The sequence below is a fragment of the Chaetomium tenue genome, assembly GCF_020726465.1.
Source record: "Chaetomium tenue strain MPI-SDFR-AT-0079 chromosome Unknown F5144scaffold_6, whole genome shotgun sequence".
NCBI classification, from domain to species: Eukaryota; Fungi; Ascomycota; class Sordariomycetes; order Sordariales; family Chaetomiaceae; genus Chaetomium; species Chaetomium tenue.
In genome coordinates, this window is record NW_027117334.1 from 3247590 (window position 1) to 3265590 (window position 18001).

Below are 18001 nucleotides of genomic sequence, written 5' to 3' on the forward strand. Positions count from 1 at the left end.
TAATTTCTAGCCTCCACAAGAAACTGGAATACGGCAATAAAAAGATACATGTACATACCAGACATGGAGGCATACAACACATAGGTACCCAACTCAAGGATTCGCTTGTCTCTGCCAACTTGAGCTGACCGCCCGGTTTTTAACTAGCCAACCACAAGCTGCAGCACGCCACGATTAACTCATCCGCCGCGCGCGTCAGGGAAGTCGGCCTTGATGGTTTCGATTTTCTACCGAGGAAGTAGACAACACGCCGCCAAATATTATGTTCAATTGACGCATGAACACGGCAAAGGATGGCCGCCCCCTAGCAATAAACAGCCGATAGCAAACGGCCATTCCGATGGCGAGCATGGTCAACGGAATAGCTATCCACCAGAGTGTCGCAAAGAGCGGGCTGGTGCTTATCTCGATCGTTTTGTTGATTTTGTCGAAGTCGGTCACAAAGAGTTGACTTCCCACAACTGCGGCGACACCGGCAGTGGGCAGGAACAAGACGGTAATAAAGGAGATGATGGTCACGGACGCCGAGTCCTTGATCATCAACTGCGAGTCTTGTTGCGTTACGAGATTGAAGGCCAACGTTGTGGTGTTGTCGACGCGTTTGTGGAGGCTGCTAAGACGGAGTTTGGTCGAGTTGAACAGCGAGCGGCGATATCGAAACATTTCTCGGGCTTGTTCGTGAGGATCCATGGTTTCATGTTCGGTTCCGGAGTTGCCTCCAGAATTCTTTTTGCCGACGCTCGCCAGGCTACCGTCCACCACCAAGAGGCACGAATCAACAGCCTCACCCAAGTGGATGAGATGCTTGGTCCAACTGTGCAGTTCGGCAAAGTTGACTGTGTCGGTTGCTCGGTGGGTAGCGCCTCGAGCATTCGCGGCTTGGATGACTCGCTGCTCGTGTTGGGTACGGTAGTCAGTGTTTCTGCGCGGGCAACAAGGGGAGGGAGGGGGGCTTACATTTTCCAGTCTCGAGATCTCGCCGTCCACCAAATTCCAGACAGCCATATCTATCTCCCTAAACAAGCCATCCAGGACCAGATCAAATAAAGCGAGTGGCTCAGCCTCGACATCGTGCCAACTTTGGGCTTCGATGAACTGGTCCAGGCGTTCTCTCACGCCTGGAGTCGGACCAAACAGGACCAAGGTAACGTTTCCATGCTGATCCTTTCGAAGAAAAAAAGCCGACTTGTACCAGCTATACCTGGCTGCTGGAGCCGGTCCGACGGCCTTGCAGAGATAATGGAACCACGCGGCGAAGCCCTGCTCGTTTGTCCTCGTGCCGAAACTATGACAGACGCCCCGAAGCCGCTCTGTCAGAAACTCCGGTGGGATGGAAAGCGCCATGCAGAGGGCAGTAATTCCAGGTGCGAGGTCGCCTAACATCTCGTCTAGGGGAGCAAATATGATACGAATTCTCGCCCTTACATCCAGATAATCCGGGCGGAAGTCGAGGCCGTTTACACTTCTTCGGCCAACCGGAGCAGCTGGAGGCAGCACACCACCTTCTGGTCAGCACAATATCCGGAGTGACATGATAGGAGTGGTTCGTTTCTTTTACCATCTGTCACCTCCCAAATTGTGACGGGAAACTTGGGAAGGAGTCCCTGTCCACGCGTAGCAGCATCGGCCTGGCTGTTGAACGGCTCGTACGGGGCTAACACCCGTGTCCACGACATGTTGATTATGTGAGAGGCCTAGCTCGCTCTTTTTTGTCTTTTTTCTTTTGCAGGATGCTCACCAGGAATCAAGAAGTTAAACCCGTCGTTATCAAAAACCCGAGCCTGTGTTCTGACGCACATTAAAGAAGTGCCTACCGCATGAAGCATGAAGGGAGGCACCCAAAGCGTCCCGCCACTCTCTTACATTCGGAAACAGGTGATTCCCGGTGTTCTAGCCCATTTGATGTTACTCAAGAATCGGTGGGAAATGCAAGTGATACCGTCGCCAGGTTCCAGGCTTGGCTGTATGCAAGCCACCGGCTTCACTATAGGTGTAGCTGAAAAAGGGGCTGATCAATAACTACCTCTTATGCAGCGGCTGAGTTCGCTACCCGACAATCTGCAGATCGGCAGGGGCAAACGAAGGACCCGGCTCTCTGGATCATGCGATATAGCGTCCAGGTGCGCGCGCAAGGCTACCAATGAGAGCTTCAAAAGGTCATGTTTCTTGCCGCCCAGCAAAGTGCCAATATTGACGCCCGCCTCTTGGCAGGGGAGAAGGGGGGGACTGGACCATTTCAACTTTGCCATCTTCATCGTGTGGCAAAGTTCTACCTTTGGCGATGGTGAAAATGGGCAGGGCCACACCGAGCAAGCATGCAACCTCTACATGAGGTGCATGTACCTTGCCTGGGTATCAATGTTGCGGCCGGCATTTGCCAGAGAGTATTGTACGCGCATGATGCAACTCATTCTAATCTGCGGTTGTCCCACGTGGGAAGAAATATAAAGGACCGCATCCCGGGCCTACACCGGAGGGCTGGTTGCTGGGCATCTCCATAGGAGTCCAACAAGCACGGCCAGCCTCTTGCTATCGCCCGTCCTTAAGATGGTAGGTAAACCCCCGTTCCATTCAAACCCCTGAGGACCCTGACACTCACCAATGCTAACCTCCTGGTTATAATCAGGCTTACCAACCTCCGCGCGAGCGTCACGGCAATGCGATTGATCCACGAACTGGCCTGCCGTTACCTGCACCGTCGATCCCACTGGGGAGCGTGAGTGATTCGAGAGGGCACCAGCCGCCCTCGCCCTGGGTACCACAACCGCAGGTGCCTCAGGGTTATCAACCTTCACCACCACCCCAGCCGGTCCCGCAATACCCGCAGTATCCGCAGAATCCGCAATACCAACAATACCAACAGTTCACGTATGCCCCTCCGGCCGCTATCCAACAAGGGGTAAGTGCATGTTCCCGCCCATTTGCTCAGCCCTCGATCTCCCTGCTAACGCAAAACAAGGGCGGACATCCGCAAGAAGGGGTCATGGTAAAGCTTTTTCGAGGCTGTTGCTGAGTTGCCGGTTAGATGCCGACTAAGGGGCTGTGCTTTTCTAGGTCCCGAAGACCATGCCAACGGTCGAGCAGTCTGAGGTTGGCCGTGGGGACCAACCTTTCCCGGTTGATGTAGCCGACAATGTACAGTACCCGTGTCTCCTTTCGAAATATACCTGCCGCTGGTGTCCATGAGCTAAAACTTTCCTGCGTGCGTCACAGCCCTCCCGAAAGGCCGAGAAGGTCTTCCCCATCCCCCTGAAAGGTTGGCAGCATATCTTCTCAACACCCACCTCCTTCCGCTGGAGGTTTGTCAACTACTTCCAGCAGCCCGGATGGGTGTATGAAGATCAACAAGTCTACCGCCATCGTGACTTTGCCGGCCGTGTATGCTGTAAGCCCAAGAGCGATCGTTACCTGCACCACCAGGACGGCTGCCTCCGCAACCTGATTGTCCAATGCACCGATGACATCTTTGAGGCCCCGGGCAACTCGACATGGCAGCGCACCTATATCCGCAAGGTGTCTCCACTCAAAGCTCGTGTTGCCACTTGGGTCATCGATTTCAGCTATGATCCGGAGAGTTGGGAGGATTGGGGCGTCATGATCTTGCGGGCTTTTCCTGCAGCCATTGCCATGAGCTTTTTTGTTAGTTGAGGCTACTCTTTTATGTTTCTCCACATCTCTCTCTTCCTCCTGTCCTGGGTCTGTTAGTACTAACATACCACAGTTCTGGGACTTGACCCAACCTCGAACCGAGTATAACGGCACCTATGCTCCGGTTCCTTACGTCTTCCACCACGACGCCAAGGTATGGGGCAACCCTCTCGAGAACCGGAACCCTGGGCTCTCATTGCTGGCCACCAACAACCAAGTCTACCGTCTGCTGAAGCCCCGCCACCTTTGCTTCCCCATTGACCCGTACGACGACCATCCCCACGGCATCCGAGTCCGGGCCGTCAGCGACTGGGAACATGAGGCAGACGGGGGACAGAAGGCCAACCTCGACTATCTCTTTGTTGCGTATTCGTGCCAGCAGTTCAGCGACAAGTCGCCTGAGGACATGATGGCGCTGATCCAAATCGCCGAGCGCGCCTGTCGTGCCGCCAGGCTCTCGGCCTTCTGGATCAGCTCCCACTGCATGCTCGATCCCAACGAGCTCGAGGCCGATGTGTACCGCATCTCGGACATTCTGCGTGGCGCCCAGCAGATGGTCATTGCTGTCGGCCCTCCCTCGACCACCACCACCACGCCGCAGACCGGCAAGAAGTCCCCCACCGACACAAACGCACTCCTCCGTCAATGGGGCAGCCGGATGTGGACCTTCCCCGAGATACTCCTCAGTCCCGGGACGAGCGTCACCGTCTACAGCCGCGCCGACCCAGGCTCCCCACTAACCGTCTCCAAGAACCAGTTCGCAGCACGGGTGTGGTCCAACCCAGACAACACCAACACCAACACCACCACCACCAACAACGACGCCTCCCTCTCCGGCCAACTCCTCGACCACTACCTCGGCACGCTCGAGCTCAGCCGCCTCGAGCTGGCCGTGACCCTCCTCCAAACCCTCTTCACCCGGCACACGACGACCTTCCTCCCCGGCGACCAGTCCTACGCCCTCATGGGCCTCCTCCGCCTGCGCCCCCAAATCGACCAAACCGACAGCCAGTTCCAAGCCTTCGCGCGCATCTCGCTCAGCAACGACTCGGACCGCCTGCTCGAGCGCGCCATCTCCATCCTTCCCGCAGGGGGCCCCCACCACCAGCCGTGGTACGACTTCACCGACGCGTACGGCTCGCGCCTGTGGGACATTGCGCCGGCGTGCCAGGTGGCGGGGATTTGCGATAATGACACGGTCATCATCGACGGCGCGCGGGGTGCCAGCATCCGGTGGAAGTCGTTCTACTTCGTGGCGGCGTCGACGAATCTGAGCTGGAAGCGCTGGGGCGCGACGCTGCTGATGGAGTACCAGTTCGCGCTGTTCGTGGTGGCGGTCACGCTGTGCGCGGTGGGCCAGGTCGCGGCGGGGGTGGTGCTGCTGCTGTTATGGCTGGGGCTGTGGTTGATGACGCCGTCGCTGGTGCGGCGGGCGCTGGGGGGGAAGTTGACGGATGTGCAGGCGGCGCTGTTTGGGTTTGAGGGGTATCTGAATGCGCCGACGGTGGAGCGGGCGATTTTTGGGGGAAACTTTGATCGGTTGTCGTGGTCGGTGAATGGGAGTCCGTTGAGTAGGTCGTGTTTGAATGAGTTTGGGGAGCGCGTGGCGATGGATCCGATGAAGGATGCGGGCGTGAGGATGAAGGTCGAGGCGGCGAAGCGGGCGGCGCCGGGGCAGATGAGGGTGTTCACGCTGGTGGACACGTATAATATGGAGATGACGCTGTTTGAGGCGGCGCGGCCCCCGACCTCGGTTTTTCTCTGTGGTGCCGAGGGCGGCATGCAGAGGGCCGTGGCGTGTTCCTACGACTTTACCACGCAGACCATGTACCGCGAGACGGTGCTGAGGATGGCGACGACGAGTCTGAATCGGATGAATAGGGCGTCGAGGTTTCGCTTTGGCTTGAGGAGGCCGGATGAGCCCGTCAGGATGAGGCCGGTGGGCGTGACCCAGGCACAGGTCTGAGTGGAAGCTCGGGGGCTGTCGGCCCTTTTCTGCTTTCTCATATTGTAGTTGTGTGGTCTAGGATGCTGGCGCTTGTTTCTCAGGAGGGATGTCACCTAATATCTTTTTTTCTCGTGGATATTGACGGGAAAGGGGCAGGAAACGTATTTGGAATTAAGTTGTAATAACTACCCCCGGGATCTCCGAAATTAACTCAAGAACAACTCCCTCCTAGCCTTTTCTAGGCATTGAAAGTAAAACTGAGGAATATTTTAAGAAGGGCTGAGTGGGGTTTGGCGGAGAGATGGGTAGGTAAGGTAGTCTTCTAGAAGGCAATGATTATCCTTTCCCCCCTTTTTCTATTTTTCTTGAATCAGGATACTAAACCTCAGCTATGATACCTTAGCGGTATGATTACGGGCGGCCTATAAATCCAACTGGAACTCTTTTCTTCCGTCGGCTTGTTGGGCGTATACGTGACCACCGGAGGGGTCAACCGACGCTGGGTTCCCAGGGGATTAGTACCATGGGCGGCAGCGTCCTTCTCGTCCAACGACCGGAAAACCGCCTCATTTCTCGGCACGGGCGCGACTGCTGTCAGTCCCGGATACCAATCCGGCCCATCACCAGACCGGGCCCGCAGAGCCATCGCCGTCGCCAGGTTCCCCCTCACATGCGCCGCGTCCGCCAGGAAATCCCGAAAGACGGCCCGCGCCGCCGAGTCGTCGAGAACGGTGAGAAGATCCATATCCGCGGGCAGGCCCTCATTCGGCCACTCCCCCAGCCGCCACCTGGCGCGCAGCATCTTCGCCGTTTCTTCCACGCGCTCACTGACCACACGCAGCAGGCTGTCCACATCCACCCGGCCTGGTGCCGTCGTTTCCCGCAGGAACGCCTCAACCCCGCCCACAACGTCCACAAAGTCGGCACCGGCCAGCTGCTCCAGGCTATCTGGTGTTGCTGCTGCATCATCAGGCAGGGTGATGCGCGGCCGCGCCCGGAGGAAAGCATACCGCACGACCGGCACGCCTATCAGCGAATCCCCCGGGTACCCCCAGCTGAGGTATTGGCGACGGGCTTTTCTTGTCTTCTGAGTCGTGTGCCACTCGTGCGAGACAACAACGACCCAGCTGTCGGGCTCGAGGGGGCCGAACAGCGGCCAGCACTCAGCATTCTTCGACGGTCCCGGACTTGGATTAGTTGCGGCTGCTGGAGCGGCTGGGGAGGAGGAAGCTAGGCTGCTGCTGCTGCTGCTGCTGCTGCACTGCCTAGAAATAGTCAGGTTCTCGGCGGGCATCGGGCTGATGGAACAACTTTCCGAGCGCGGAGCCGACAGGGTGGGTGCCGTCGTCGCAAAGTTAGCCAAGGAGTTATCTTCGATGACCCAGCGGCAGTACTGCAGAAACCCCGACGCGAAGCGTTCTGGGTTGAGGAGCATATCGCCGAGGAAGAAGTGGCAGGGCCGGAATGCCACGTTTGTATTATCCTCTTCTTTCTCTTCCTCTTCCTCTTTCCCTTCCTTCTCCTCTTCTTCTTCGTCATAGTCCATAACATCTTGTTCTTCCACCTCCTCGGTAGGTATAAACTGCTTGCGGACGAACATATGCTGCACCGGGAATGCGCTGCGTAGGGCAGGAGAGTCCAGCCGGGCATTTGTGTTGGGGTCTCGAAGCCAGAAAGCACGTCGAAGTGGTGCAGAAAAGGCGCCGGTGACGAATATATTCCTAGATCCGAGGAGGGCCGAGGCGAGCGGGGACATGCATATCTGCGCGAACAGGGCCGACGACCTGTCGTCGTTGGTACGAGAGGGGCCCTGGAGAAAGCAGATATCGCGGATTGTCTCGTGCCGGGCGAGGGCCTCGAGCAGCGGCGTGGGGGGTTCGTCCATGGCATCGATGCAGATGCTTAACGCCTGCGCGTTGCTGAATTGCGCCGAGTCGAGGGCGGTGGCGACATGCTCGTACGATAAATTCCGGTAGCCCGCCCAGTTCAGGTGCCGGCATCCGGCGTAAGCAAGGCGAAGGAGCTGCGCCGATGCGCCGGAAGGGCGCATCTTGTCTGGATCCTCAAGAAGGCGCTCTCGGAGACGGCTCTGGAAGCCGGGTAGGGTGAGGGAGCCACGGTGGGCTTCAACATCGACTGTCTCTGCCCCGAGACACGCAATGACTGCCTCCTCGACGGCAGCATCACCGTCACGAACGGGAACCGCCGGGATGCTGCCGTCGTTGCTGCTTGTTCTAGAGGAGGGTGGCCAGATATCTTTCGAGTTGTTAGCATACATGATACCATCGCCCACAATCACAATTCCCGGGCGTGTGCGGAACTTGACTTGACACTTACAGCTAAGAGCACGGGGTTCAACGACGGCGTGTTTTTCCAGCCGCGCAACATCACCATCCAGCGCTTCATCCAGCCCAAAGTTGGCCATATACGCTCTCGCAGAGAGCGGCGTCCCCGCGCCCGAATTATCAAGATACAGCTCCGGCGGCGGGCCGTGGTACTTGCTCTCTACACGGTCCCAGCCCCAGCCTCCACCGATCTCAGCCCCCACCGCCGCGACGTAGTGGATTCTAGACCCAACAATGCCATACCGCACGGCATCCAAGTCAGATATATCGATAACAACAGCACCATACTCGAGCACATCATCACAAAAGACAGTCGCCAGCGGCCGTTCCTGCACGTCCTCGGGCCGAGCTCCAGACCCATCCTCATCCAACCGAGGCAAGGCCGCGCGCAAACACGAAGAAATAAAAGGAAACTCCCGAACAGCACCCCCATCCACCCGTGGCGGCGCCTCAGCCGGCGGAGCCTGCCCCAACCCCCCCCAGCGGCGGGCGACCGCGCCAAAACATACCATCCACCAAACTCGGCTGCGGCAGATCCGGCACCTGCACGCGCTGCGGCACCTCCTGATGACAACATGCAGCCGCCAGGGCCAGCTCAGCCTCGACAGCAGCGCGGTTGGCGGGACAGGCGAGGACTGTCGACGGCGCGCGCACAGTCCCGCACGGCCTGGCGGACGCGCCGCTGTTCGGCCTCGATGCTGCGCCCGGGGCCGTGGCAGCGGCCTTGGCGGTAGGTGATGGCGAGGGGGCGGTGGGAGCCGGAGGGTCCTAGTAAACCAAAACCATCTCTCACGTTTATGTCGGCGACGATGAACAAGAGGGTTGAGCGGGGGGCGAGGGTGGCGATGAGTCTCTCTCGCTCTGCTCCGACTCCTCCGGTCATGGTGGCGGGTTTGGGGTGTGGTGGGGATGGGGTGGAGGGCAAGAATCACTGAGGGCTGGATGGTTTGATGAAGGCGACTCGGGGGCTGGTGTTTTTTGTGTGTTTGGATGTGTTTGAGAAAGTTGAGTCACGGTGCAGACCGGAGGTTCTTGGGAGTTGGTTGCATTACCGTAAGGCAGTTGGTTCCTTTACTTCCACGGCATTTGGAAGCCCACTTTTGACTAGGAACGCCCTTTTATTCTCTAATCTAGATCAACAAGCTAGTTCGTGCAATATGTTTAACTCGCAATATGTTTAACTCTTGTCTAAAAACCAGGGCACAACTCGCCTCAACTTCGAAAGCCGGCCGACGAACCAACTCTTATACCAGACCTACACCCGTGTTACATAGCTCCTCTTCTCCCCCGCCGCCTGCACCTGCGCCTGCGCCTCAATCTGGATGGCCTCCTTCAGCTTGCCCACCACCTCAGGCTGCCCGCCAAACGCGCGCTCCAGCATCTCGTCCAGCTCCCTCTCCAGCTTGCCCACATTCTTCCCCCCCAGCTTCTGCGCACTCCCTCCCCCCACCCCGCGCGCCTCGTTCAACACCCCCGCCCACCGCCTCGTAAACCCCACAATACTCTGCCTGAGCAACCCATCCAGCTGCTCACTCGCATCATCAACCGGCGCCGCCGCCGCAGCCGCAGCCGCCGCACCCGCGCCAAGAGCAGGCGTGCCCCCCGCGACGACAGGGGTGCTCGCGCCGCTGCGGGACGACGACCACAGCGACGAGCCGGGGATGTAGGTGCTGAGGGTGCCGAAGCTGCTGAGCAGGCCGCCGAGCAGGTTCTGCGGGCGGAGGGTGTCCCAGATCTGGGTGAAGGCCGGGCCGCCGCCGCTGCGGATGTCGCCAATCTCGAGCGTGACGAGCTCGTTCTTGAGGATGAGCAGGTTCTTGATCATAAAGAGGTCCGGGTCTGTGGCGGCGGGTTTGGCGGGGCTGGATTTGAGGCGGCCTTCGGCGCGCTGCAGGGCGGCGATGGATTCTTTGATGATTTTGAAGATTACTGGGCTGTCGCGTTGCTAGGGAGTAGGTTAGTATTGAGTGGTGTGATGGTGATGATGGGGGATACCATTTCTTTGACTTACACATCGCTCCTTCGGCATGGATTGGTCAAACATGACGAGGAGTTCCAAGGCTCGTTTGATAGGGGGGAAAGCGTTGGAGGCAATGTCGCCGTTGCTGGCCGGCCCAATCTTGAGTGCTTCCGGCGGAACAACGGCTCTGGATATTGACTTGACGATCTCGGCTTCGAAGAAGGCGTCGGTGAAGGTCCAAAGGTGCTCAGCGAGCAGCCGAGCAGCTAGCTCCCGGCAGCGTCCCACAAAGGGCGTTTCGTCCTCGTCGTACTCGGGAAGCAGGTATTCGTTGGTAATCCACCCGACGAGGTTGCAGACTGTTTGCAAGTCGCTGGACTGAAGAACCGACTGCAGGTTTGTGGAGATGGGTGCGATATTCGCCCCGGTTAGCACAGTGCGTTGTGCCTTGAGAACCGCGAACGCGGACTGCGGGTCTGTCGAGTAGTGGGCGTCAATCGAAAAGAGGCTTCGGAATAGTGAGGCTTCGGCGTCAGAGCGCTCGAAACACTGCTTCACAAAGTTCCTGGATGCTGTATCTATTGATTCTTTCGCTTCGGCCCGGAAGATGTCCAGGTCATGCTGGACGATAGGCTTCAGATCCCGCTCTCTGGCAGCCCAGTAAAAGTGAAACAAGTTGTTCGCGGTATTAGCGTAGATGTCAGCGTTGAGCGCCGAGGTTGGCTGGCCGTCCTGTCCGTAGGCGCTCTGGACCACGGCTTGGACGTTTGGGACCAACGAGTACGACTCAAGCACCATCTCCTCAAAACGGCCGTACGCAAGGGCGTGGCGGGCCGACTCGGACTGGGTTGCCGCGACCTGCTTAGATATCTCGGCAGATACCTTGTTTAAGTGATTAACAAAGGCCACCTCGAGCAAGTGCAGTGCTTTTGTGAGTAGCGCTTGGTACCGCGCGAGGTAAGACTCGGCGTCCCGGTAAGAATGCTATGCCACGTCAGTCGGGAACTCGATCACATCGACGCGGTGACTGACGTTCTTGGTCATGAACTCTACGCAAGAGTCCAGGGTCGCCAGGATTTCGGCAAAGCTGCCTCCCTCGACTAGACGTCCTGCTCCAGGCGCGTTGAGGCGGCGGGTGGCCGAGTCAATGTAGGTGTAGTATTGAAGGTCTGTACCGACATCCTCGGCTAGCGCTTCAAGACGATTCTTCTCTGTCAGGAGGCCGTCGCATTGGGCCTGGAAGGAGCTTGTCTGGTCGTCGACAGCGCGGAACGACTGGCAGAGCGATTCGAGGACCTTGAGTGCCGTGTCGGCGTCGGCGATGAGGGTGCCCAGGTGACGCTCAGTCATGGCGAGTTCGTCGTAGTATAGCCTTGAGTCCCGTCAGCAAGGGGAGAAGGTGGGCGCTGGAATTATCTGGATGGCCACGAACAGGTATTCCTGCTGGCTTGCCCGCAGCAGCTCCTTTCCCAGGGCATCGTCGTACCCCTCCTCTTCCTCTGGCAACCTTGCCGTCACGGATCCCGGAACGGCCAATGCCTCCCAGCTTTGGCCGCCCCGCCTCCTCTTCCTCTTCCTCTTGGGTGCATGGCTAGATAGCTGAGCCTTCACGATATCGTAGAAATCCGAGTAGGATTTGGCTCTTCGGGATAGAGTCGGTTCTGGTGGTGAATTGGCATCTTCATGGTCTTCGAAGAGGGCGGGGAGGGGTTCTGTTGTATCGGCGTCGCCTGTAGTGTCCTGTTTGGTGTAGACATTATGTTAGCTCCAGGCCAGCCACGCAGCGCATATTGGGGAAGCTAAGTCGACGCACATTTGGGCGCTGCAATAGCGATTGCTTGCGCCGATGGCCGGTAGTCTGGGTCCCTGAGGCTGGTTGACGCTGTTGAAATTCTGGTACAAAGCTGTACCAAGAATCTTCGTACATTGTCAGGTCGTTTGGCGTGCTGGTAACAGCGCTCTTGAACCGCGCCAGCAATGGGAAAGTAGGTATGGAGCGAGATCCGGCCACTGCACCTCAGTAAGGCACGGAGCTTGGCTCTCTGTATGGACTGTGGGCACGGTGGGGTCTAAATCCGGGGATGCTGCACGGGCCATAGCAAGAGCTGCAGTGAGTGGGCTGAGCTGAGATCAGATGCTTCCCATGGAACCGAACCCTGAACTGCGAAAAGCTCACAGAGCTCGAGCTGTGAGATAAGAGAGTGGTTTTGGTCCATCCCCGCACTCGCTCAACTCTTTGCCAATAGGTTCAATCGTGGGATTGAGAAGCCTTCGGAAAGAAAAATCAATAACAGATAATGACAAGAGCATATATAAGCATCCGCAGATGCACATGATGGCTTCAACTCTGCGATCCCGGGCTGCTGCTGCTCTCCGGCGCTCATCATCAGTCCGCAGCACCACTCCGGGCTCTTCACAATGGATCCGCCACTCTAGCTCATCCGGGCCAACACGGCGTTCTGGTGCCCGCACCTATGGTCTATTGACCGCCGTGTTCGTCGCTGGTGCTGGTGCCCTCTGGGCGCACCCATATTTCATCGGCCAGCCCGAGCCAGCGGGCCCCAAGCACTTGGAGCAGGCCGAGATCATCTACGAGAAGCCTCGGAAAAAGGCTGCGTCCAAGGAGGAGAGCCGCGATATCGTGAGCTCACCACATCTTCAAGTCAGGAGGAGCTGGGAGCATCCAGGCGTTTACGCTTGGGGGTCGAATACCGGGAAGGTGGTTGCACCTGATTCGGACGAGTCCGTCATCAAAACACCACGGCGAATCCCCTATTTTGACGGCCAAATCCTCCGTGATCTCAAGCTGGATCGCGACTTCGGGGTTGCCGTCACCGAAAAGGGTGACCTATTGCAGTGGGGTACCGGCTTCTCCAAAGATGCTGTTGCCCCGACCGCCACCTTGACGGGCAAGGACATCGCCAAGGTCGCCATCTCGCAAGACCGCATTATTGCGCTTTCGTCTCATGGATCCGTTTATTCCATCCCCGTCGCAAAGTCTGACCAGGCGACGGGAGAGAAACAAATCAGCAAGTCATCATGGCTGCCGTTCTGGTCCTCCGAAACAGCTACCAGTTACCGTCCGCTCAATCCCCCAAATCTAGGCTGGCGCGAAAAGATCGTCGACGTCAAGAGTGGGCTACACCACTGTCTGTTGTTGACTTCGAAGGGCCGTGTCTTCTCGGCGGCTTCGAGTTCCGAGGAGTTTCCTTCCAAGGGGCAGCTCGGTGTGCCTGGCTTGACATGGCAAACACGGCCACCCGGCCCGTATGACCAACCGCACGAGGTGAAGTCTCTGAACGGTTTCAACATTAAATCCATTGCCGCCGGTGCCTTCCACTCGCTGGCCCTTGACGACAAGGGAATGGTGTTTTCATTTGGAGACAATACCACAGGCCAGCTTGGGCGCGAGACGCCGGTCGGAGCTGCAGTCGACACGCCGTCGGCCCTCCCAATCAACAAACTCTACAGCGGGACCAACCTGCTACCCAAGGTCACCGGCATCGCTGCAGGCGGACAGAACAGCTACTTTACGGTAGACGCAACGAAGACACAGAGCCAAGCCCCGAGCGAAGCAGGCCGGACGGTCGCCGACACCTGGGCCTGCGGCGCCGGCATCCACGGCGGCCTCGGCACCGGAAAGTGGACACACATCTCAACGACGCCGACCAAGATCAAGTCGCTCTCCAGCCTCTACGAGTTCGACGAGAAAACCAACCATGTCACGCCCATCCGGCTAGCGCAGCTAGCCGTCGGCAGCACGCACGCGTGCGCCATCCTCGACAACCTGACGCGGCTGACGGCGCCGCGCGGCTCCGGGTCCGGGGGGTCCGAGACCGACACCAACTTCGGCGCCGACGTGCTCTGGTGGGGCGGCAACGAGCACTACCAGCTGGGGACGGGCAAGCGCAACAACGCCAACGTGCCCGTCTACATCGGCCCGCTTGACGGCGGCGGCGGCGGCGGTGGCGGCCACGCTGATGCGCAGCTCGGCAGGACGACGGGCGAGGAGCAGCAGCACCGCTTCCAGATCACGCCGCGCACCAAGGTGCGGCTGGGCCCGGACGGCAAGGGCAGGTCGGCCAGCGTGGAGCAGAAGGTGGAGTGTGGTAGGTTTGTCACGGCCGTCTACTCGGCGGCTTGATGATCAACCGGGGTGCGATGGCAAAATTTTGGACTGGATTCGGGGATGGCGGGCGGGATGGCTCGCGGGATGGCGCATGACCATGTTTGACTGTAACATATTGTACGACTCTTCTTTGGCCTGTATTCATCTTTGTACAATATCAGGGGAAGGATGCGGACATGCCACTCCGTGTTTTCCGTTTGTAGCTCCCATGATCCATCGGTTCAAAATGCCTGAAATGAGCTGCCTTGTTTGGACCCGACGACCTGGTTCACTGCCCTTATCGCTTAACTATCGGCTTGGCTTGGCTCGGGCGGCCCTAACTGAGATCCAACCAACTGAGTGGGTGAGGTTGTTTTAGGATTTTGACGGCGCCACCTGCATGCGTTTGTATGGGGAGTGTGGAGGCCGCTTAAACGGCTCATCGTGCGGTTGACGAAAGTGCTCGAGGATATGGTGGCTATCTTTGACCGTCCGCACGATAAGGATGCTAGACGCGTGGTTATCATGAGACGAGCAGAAACTCGTCGGGAGGGTGATGGCGCGGTTTGGGCGGTTAACGGCGTTTTGCTAGGGGTAGCTACGAATCTCAACCCAGGGAGGCGGCGCTGTTGGCCAGATCTATGGTGTTGAAAACAGCGATAGCATACTATAACAGTTGCTGGGTTCCCTTTCTCTGGGCGACGATATCTCAAAATATAAGAAATTAGCCAAGATAGATAACTGGCTGGCTTCCATCCTTGAAGACGGCTTTAAAGCCTTAAAGGGCCTCGTAAATGCTCTGCCTACCTATCTCCCCAAGGTAGATACCGAGACCGTCCTGGATTGTCCTTGATCGTTGGATAACCGGGAGGTATTCGGGGTATATCGGGGTATTTAGGACTCGAGGAATAATAGCCCAGCTGGGCGGTTATCATAGCATACAGCATCGGCGGCGCATCAACTCGCTACGGCGGGAGGACGGGGTTGGAGTCTATAGCGGCGGCAATACATTGGAAGGTGATTGCTATCTCTGCTGCGTTTTTGGTATAGCTCGATGTTCTTATCCTTGTTTCTCTCCGAGGGCCGAGGCTTTGTCTCCAAAGACACAGCCGGTTACGTCTATTATCTGATGTTGCCTCGTGAAAGACCATGCTAATTCATGTCGTCTTCTTTGCCTGGTACGTATAGCAGCCCTTGCTTTCTCTTCCGGCATCATCCGGTGGCTCGGTCGTCAACTGTTATTCCCTTCGGTGCTGCCTCGGTTGTTTTCGCATTCTTCACTCCAACACAGCAGCTGACAAGCAGGGCTCCCAGTCTCTGTCGTCAACCTGCAGGTATCTATGCAGTAAGATGGACAAGTTTTGCGCCGAAGAATCTCCGTTTCCGGGCTTTGAGGTTTCGTCCCTTCAACGATAACCTTCCCTTTCCGTCCAAAGCAGGGCGAACCAAACCGGGGCGAGCAGCTTTTCTTGGCAGGAGGAACTTTTGAGGTTCCCTCTCCATCCTGTGCCGGGAAAGCTTGACAGGCGCGACATGGAATGGTGGCATCGCACGTGGGAAGATCTTTTGTCGGACCAACCAAGCCAACAAGGCGCCACGCGGGAATGCGGACCCTCATACCCAGTGGCTTGCAGCAACACCCATGCCATCACAGTTGCACGGAAGGAAGATCATCCAACGGTAGCAGGGCGGTCGGGTCGATGATCCGCCTTGTCGTGCGGCGTACATACAATGGATACCTGCTTGTTGAGGTCCTTGCGATGGTTCTGCATCTCCGTTGTGGCCGTCGCACAGTCTGAGTTAGCGCAAGCGGATTTCACATGGCCGTGCGTCGCGCGGAAGCGGGACACCAAGCTTTTGGGGGCCCCTTCGCTTGAGAGGACCTCGGGCGAGCCCATATCCGGGCTCCGAGGCAGAATGGTGGACAAAGCGACGGGTAATTGACAGGTGGCCGTCCAGGGAAACACAGGGCCCATGGTTTGGTCGGGTGTCTGTGCTGTGAACGGACTACATAGTACACAACCGCCTTCGCACCGTTTGTCTCTCTCCCAGATATCAGGGTAATCTACCCAGTCAGCTAGTTACCACCGATAATTATAGCTCAAGACGGTCGCACAAGAACGTGGGCACGGCTCGTGCGCATCCATCCGTGTTACCTCGCGACCCCAGATTTTCCCTGGGTAAAATCGACCATCTTTTCTTTTTGTCCGGTAAAGAACACGACACTCTCGAATTCATCCCCCCACGTCTGTTTTTGGAATGGGAAAACTGCATTCAGCAACAGCACCCGCCGATACCGGCATGACCCCCATGCCTCACAAGTTCGTTGCAGAAGAGAAGTGCTTGGCCTGCGGAAAGAGGGCCATGTAACGGTGGAACGGGCCGGCAAAACAAGACGAGACGAGACGAGACGAGACGAGATGAAGCGAGGAAAAAAAGCTAGACGAGGAAACACGACACATGCGACTGCGTCTGCGCTGCTGCTGCTGCTGCTGCTGCACTACCGGCGGGAAGACGGCAAAGTGGGGGACGTGCGGCCGGTAGTGGGCAGAAAGGGTATCGGGCCGTCGCCGGCTAAAATTGTTGTTTCGGCGAGTTTGGGGGTTCGGTTCGCTTGTGTAGAGATGTCACCGTTTGACATTGGGGTCGTAGTACTAGGTGGTTAGCCTTTCGAGTGACTCGCCGACCGTCTCGACGATGTAACGTGTAACGGTGCGGAAGTGGGCCAGTTGCCCAAGACTTAATATCCTCGAGACAAGGAGACAAGACAGTGCTGTTTGAATGGTTGAATGGAGGAAGGCAGAGATTTTGTCACCTTTGGTCGCCCCGGGGACGATTGACCGACGGAGAGTCCGGTAAAGTGGGTAGAACGAGGCAATTTCGAGGATTGGTCTGGGGTTTCGAGAGTTTGGAACAGGGGCCTCGAATGAGGTGAGATGGGGCGCCAGCGGGGCCGTTCACTGTGAGAAAACTGGCATGTGGCGGGACAATCAGAGGGCACGGCAGTTAATAAGACATGTCGCAGCGACTTGGAAGGGGAGGGAGGGAGGGAGGTAAGTAGTTATTCGTTTACAATCACACAATGTATCAAAGGGTGCGAGTTGATGGCGTTGGCTGGCCTCTGCTTCCATCTGGCTTCGCCGAGAGCACAACTCGAGGGGCCATAACCGGTCTTCGTAAAACCCTCTTTTATTTGTGTCCATGGCTGGTCTGGCGTGTCTGGCTCGGTCATGGCCGGGATTAGTAAAAGAAGCTCGGTGAAGGGCGGAGGCGGATCCATGACAATCCATTGGTGCCCGATTCGTTGCCGGCATCATGAAGCCCGCCAAGACCACTCCAAAGATGGTCTCCAGCTTGGCGGGACGAACGATGCAAGTGGGGCTGAGACGTTGATTTCCACGTGGGGACCCGGCGTTCATAGCGCGGCTTTTTGGACAGGGCAACAGGCAAAGTGCAAGCTAACGGCGGGCTAAGAGAGGGAACAGGAGATGAAAGGTCTCACTTGCTGCGGATTTCCATGTCCCGAGCTCGCGTCGGATGCGAGTTACGACGACGGCGCGAAGATGCGTAACAGTCGCGAGACTAACCATGCCGGATCCTGCATTGGCCGCGAATCACACACCTATCTGTTAGTTAAAGTAATCAGATGCGACGGGATGCGCGGCTGCAAGGAGATGATTGTGCACCAAAGGTGACGTGACGTGAGCTGCATTGAGAGGGACGGCGCGGGGTGCATCCGGCTGAGGGGCTGGCCAAATGCGGAGTTAAACGCATCCTCGAAGCTTTCCTCTCGGCCCGCTAGCTAGGTCGCTTCGAGGTCGCCAATTTGCCAATGCATCTTGGTCTGAAAGGCGAGAACTTGAATCACATCGACAACCCACATCCCGGCTACCTACTGTACAGTGTACTCGATCATCAGCAAGCTCCCGCGTTTCATCCAGTCGAGAAGCGCCGAGTCTCTGGGTAAGGTAGTCGGAGAACAGCCAGGCGCA

At 57.6% G+C, this 18001-nt stretch overlaps 4 protein-coding genes across 4 annotated transcripts; 2 read left to right on the forward strand and 2 right to left on the reverse strand.

Moving 5' to 3' along the window:
• Positions 1-195: 195 nt before the first annotated feature.
• F5144DRAFT_496380 (uncharacterized protein) lies at positions 196-1676 on the reverse strand (the record flags this gene model as incomplete). Its single annotated transcript, XM_066786147.1, has 3 exons — positions 196-891; positions 1000-1484; positions 1559-1676. 3 exons carry the CDS (start codon positions 1674-1676, stop codon positions 196-198), a joined length of 1299 nt encoding a protein of 432 aa, XP_066640322.1.
• A 725-nt stretch (positions 1677-2401) lies between these two features.
• F5144DRAFT_366815 (uncharacterized protein) lies at positions 2402-5798 on the forward strand. Its single transcript, XM_066784447.1, has 6 exons — positions 2402-2550; positions 2627-2899; positions 2960-2986; positions 3055-3135; positions 3202-3639; positions 3722-5798. Exons 1-6 carry the CDS (start codon positions 2548-2550, stop codon positions 5612-5614), a joined length of 2715 nt encoding a protein of 904 aa, XP_066640323.1. The 5' UTR covers positions 2402-2547; the 3' UTR covers positions 5615-5798.
• Positions 5799-5981: 183 nt separating this feature from the next.
• F5144DRAFT_595729 (uncharacterized protein) lies at positions 5982-11828 on the reverse strand (the record flags this gene model as incomplete). The annotated part of the gene is made up of 9 exons (XM_066790724.1): positions 5982-7852; positions 7934-8405; positions 8458-8541; positions 8585-8800; positions 9203-9886; positions 9953-10885; positions 10955-11273; positions 11334-11641; positions 11715-11828. 9 exons carry the CDS (start codon positions 11826-11828, stop codon positions 5982-5984), a joined length of 5001 nt encoding a protein of 1666 aa, XP_066640324.1.
• Positions 11829-12043: 215 nt separating this feature from the next.
• F5144DRAFT_518826 (regulator of chromosome condensation 1/beta-lactamase-inhibitor protein II) lies at positions 12044-14285 on the forward strand. The gene has a single exon (XM_066786673.1). The coding sequence runs from the start codon at positions 12228-12230 to the stop codon at positions 14043-14045; it is 1818 nt and encodes a 605-aa protein (XP_066640325.1). The 5' UTR covers positions 12044-12227; the 3' UTR covers positions 14046-14285.
• Positions 14286-18001: the final 3716 nt, after the last annotated feature.

Coding starts and splice junctions, on each gene's coding strand:
- F5144DRAFT_518826 (XM_066786673.1), top strand. CDS start 12,228: ATGCACATGATGGCTTCAACTCTGCGATCCCGGGCTGCTGCTGCTCTC.
- F5144DRAFT_366815 (XM_066784447.1), top strand. Junction 2,987..3,054: donor ATCCGCAAGAAGGGGTCATG/GTAAAGCTTTTT, acceptor GTGCTTTTCTAG/GTCCCGAAGACCATGCCAAC. Junction 3,136..3,201: donor CGGTTGATGTAGCCGACAAT/GTACAGTACCCG, acceptor AAAACTTTCCTG/CGTGCGTCACAGCCCTCCCG.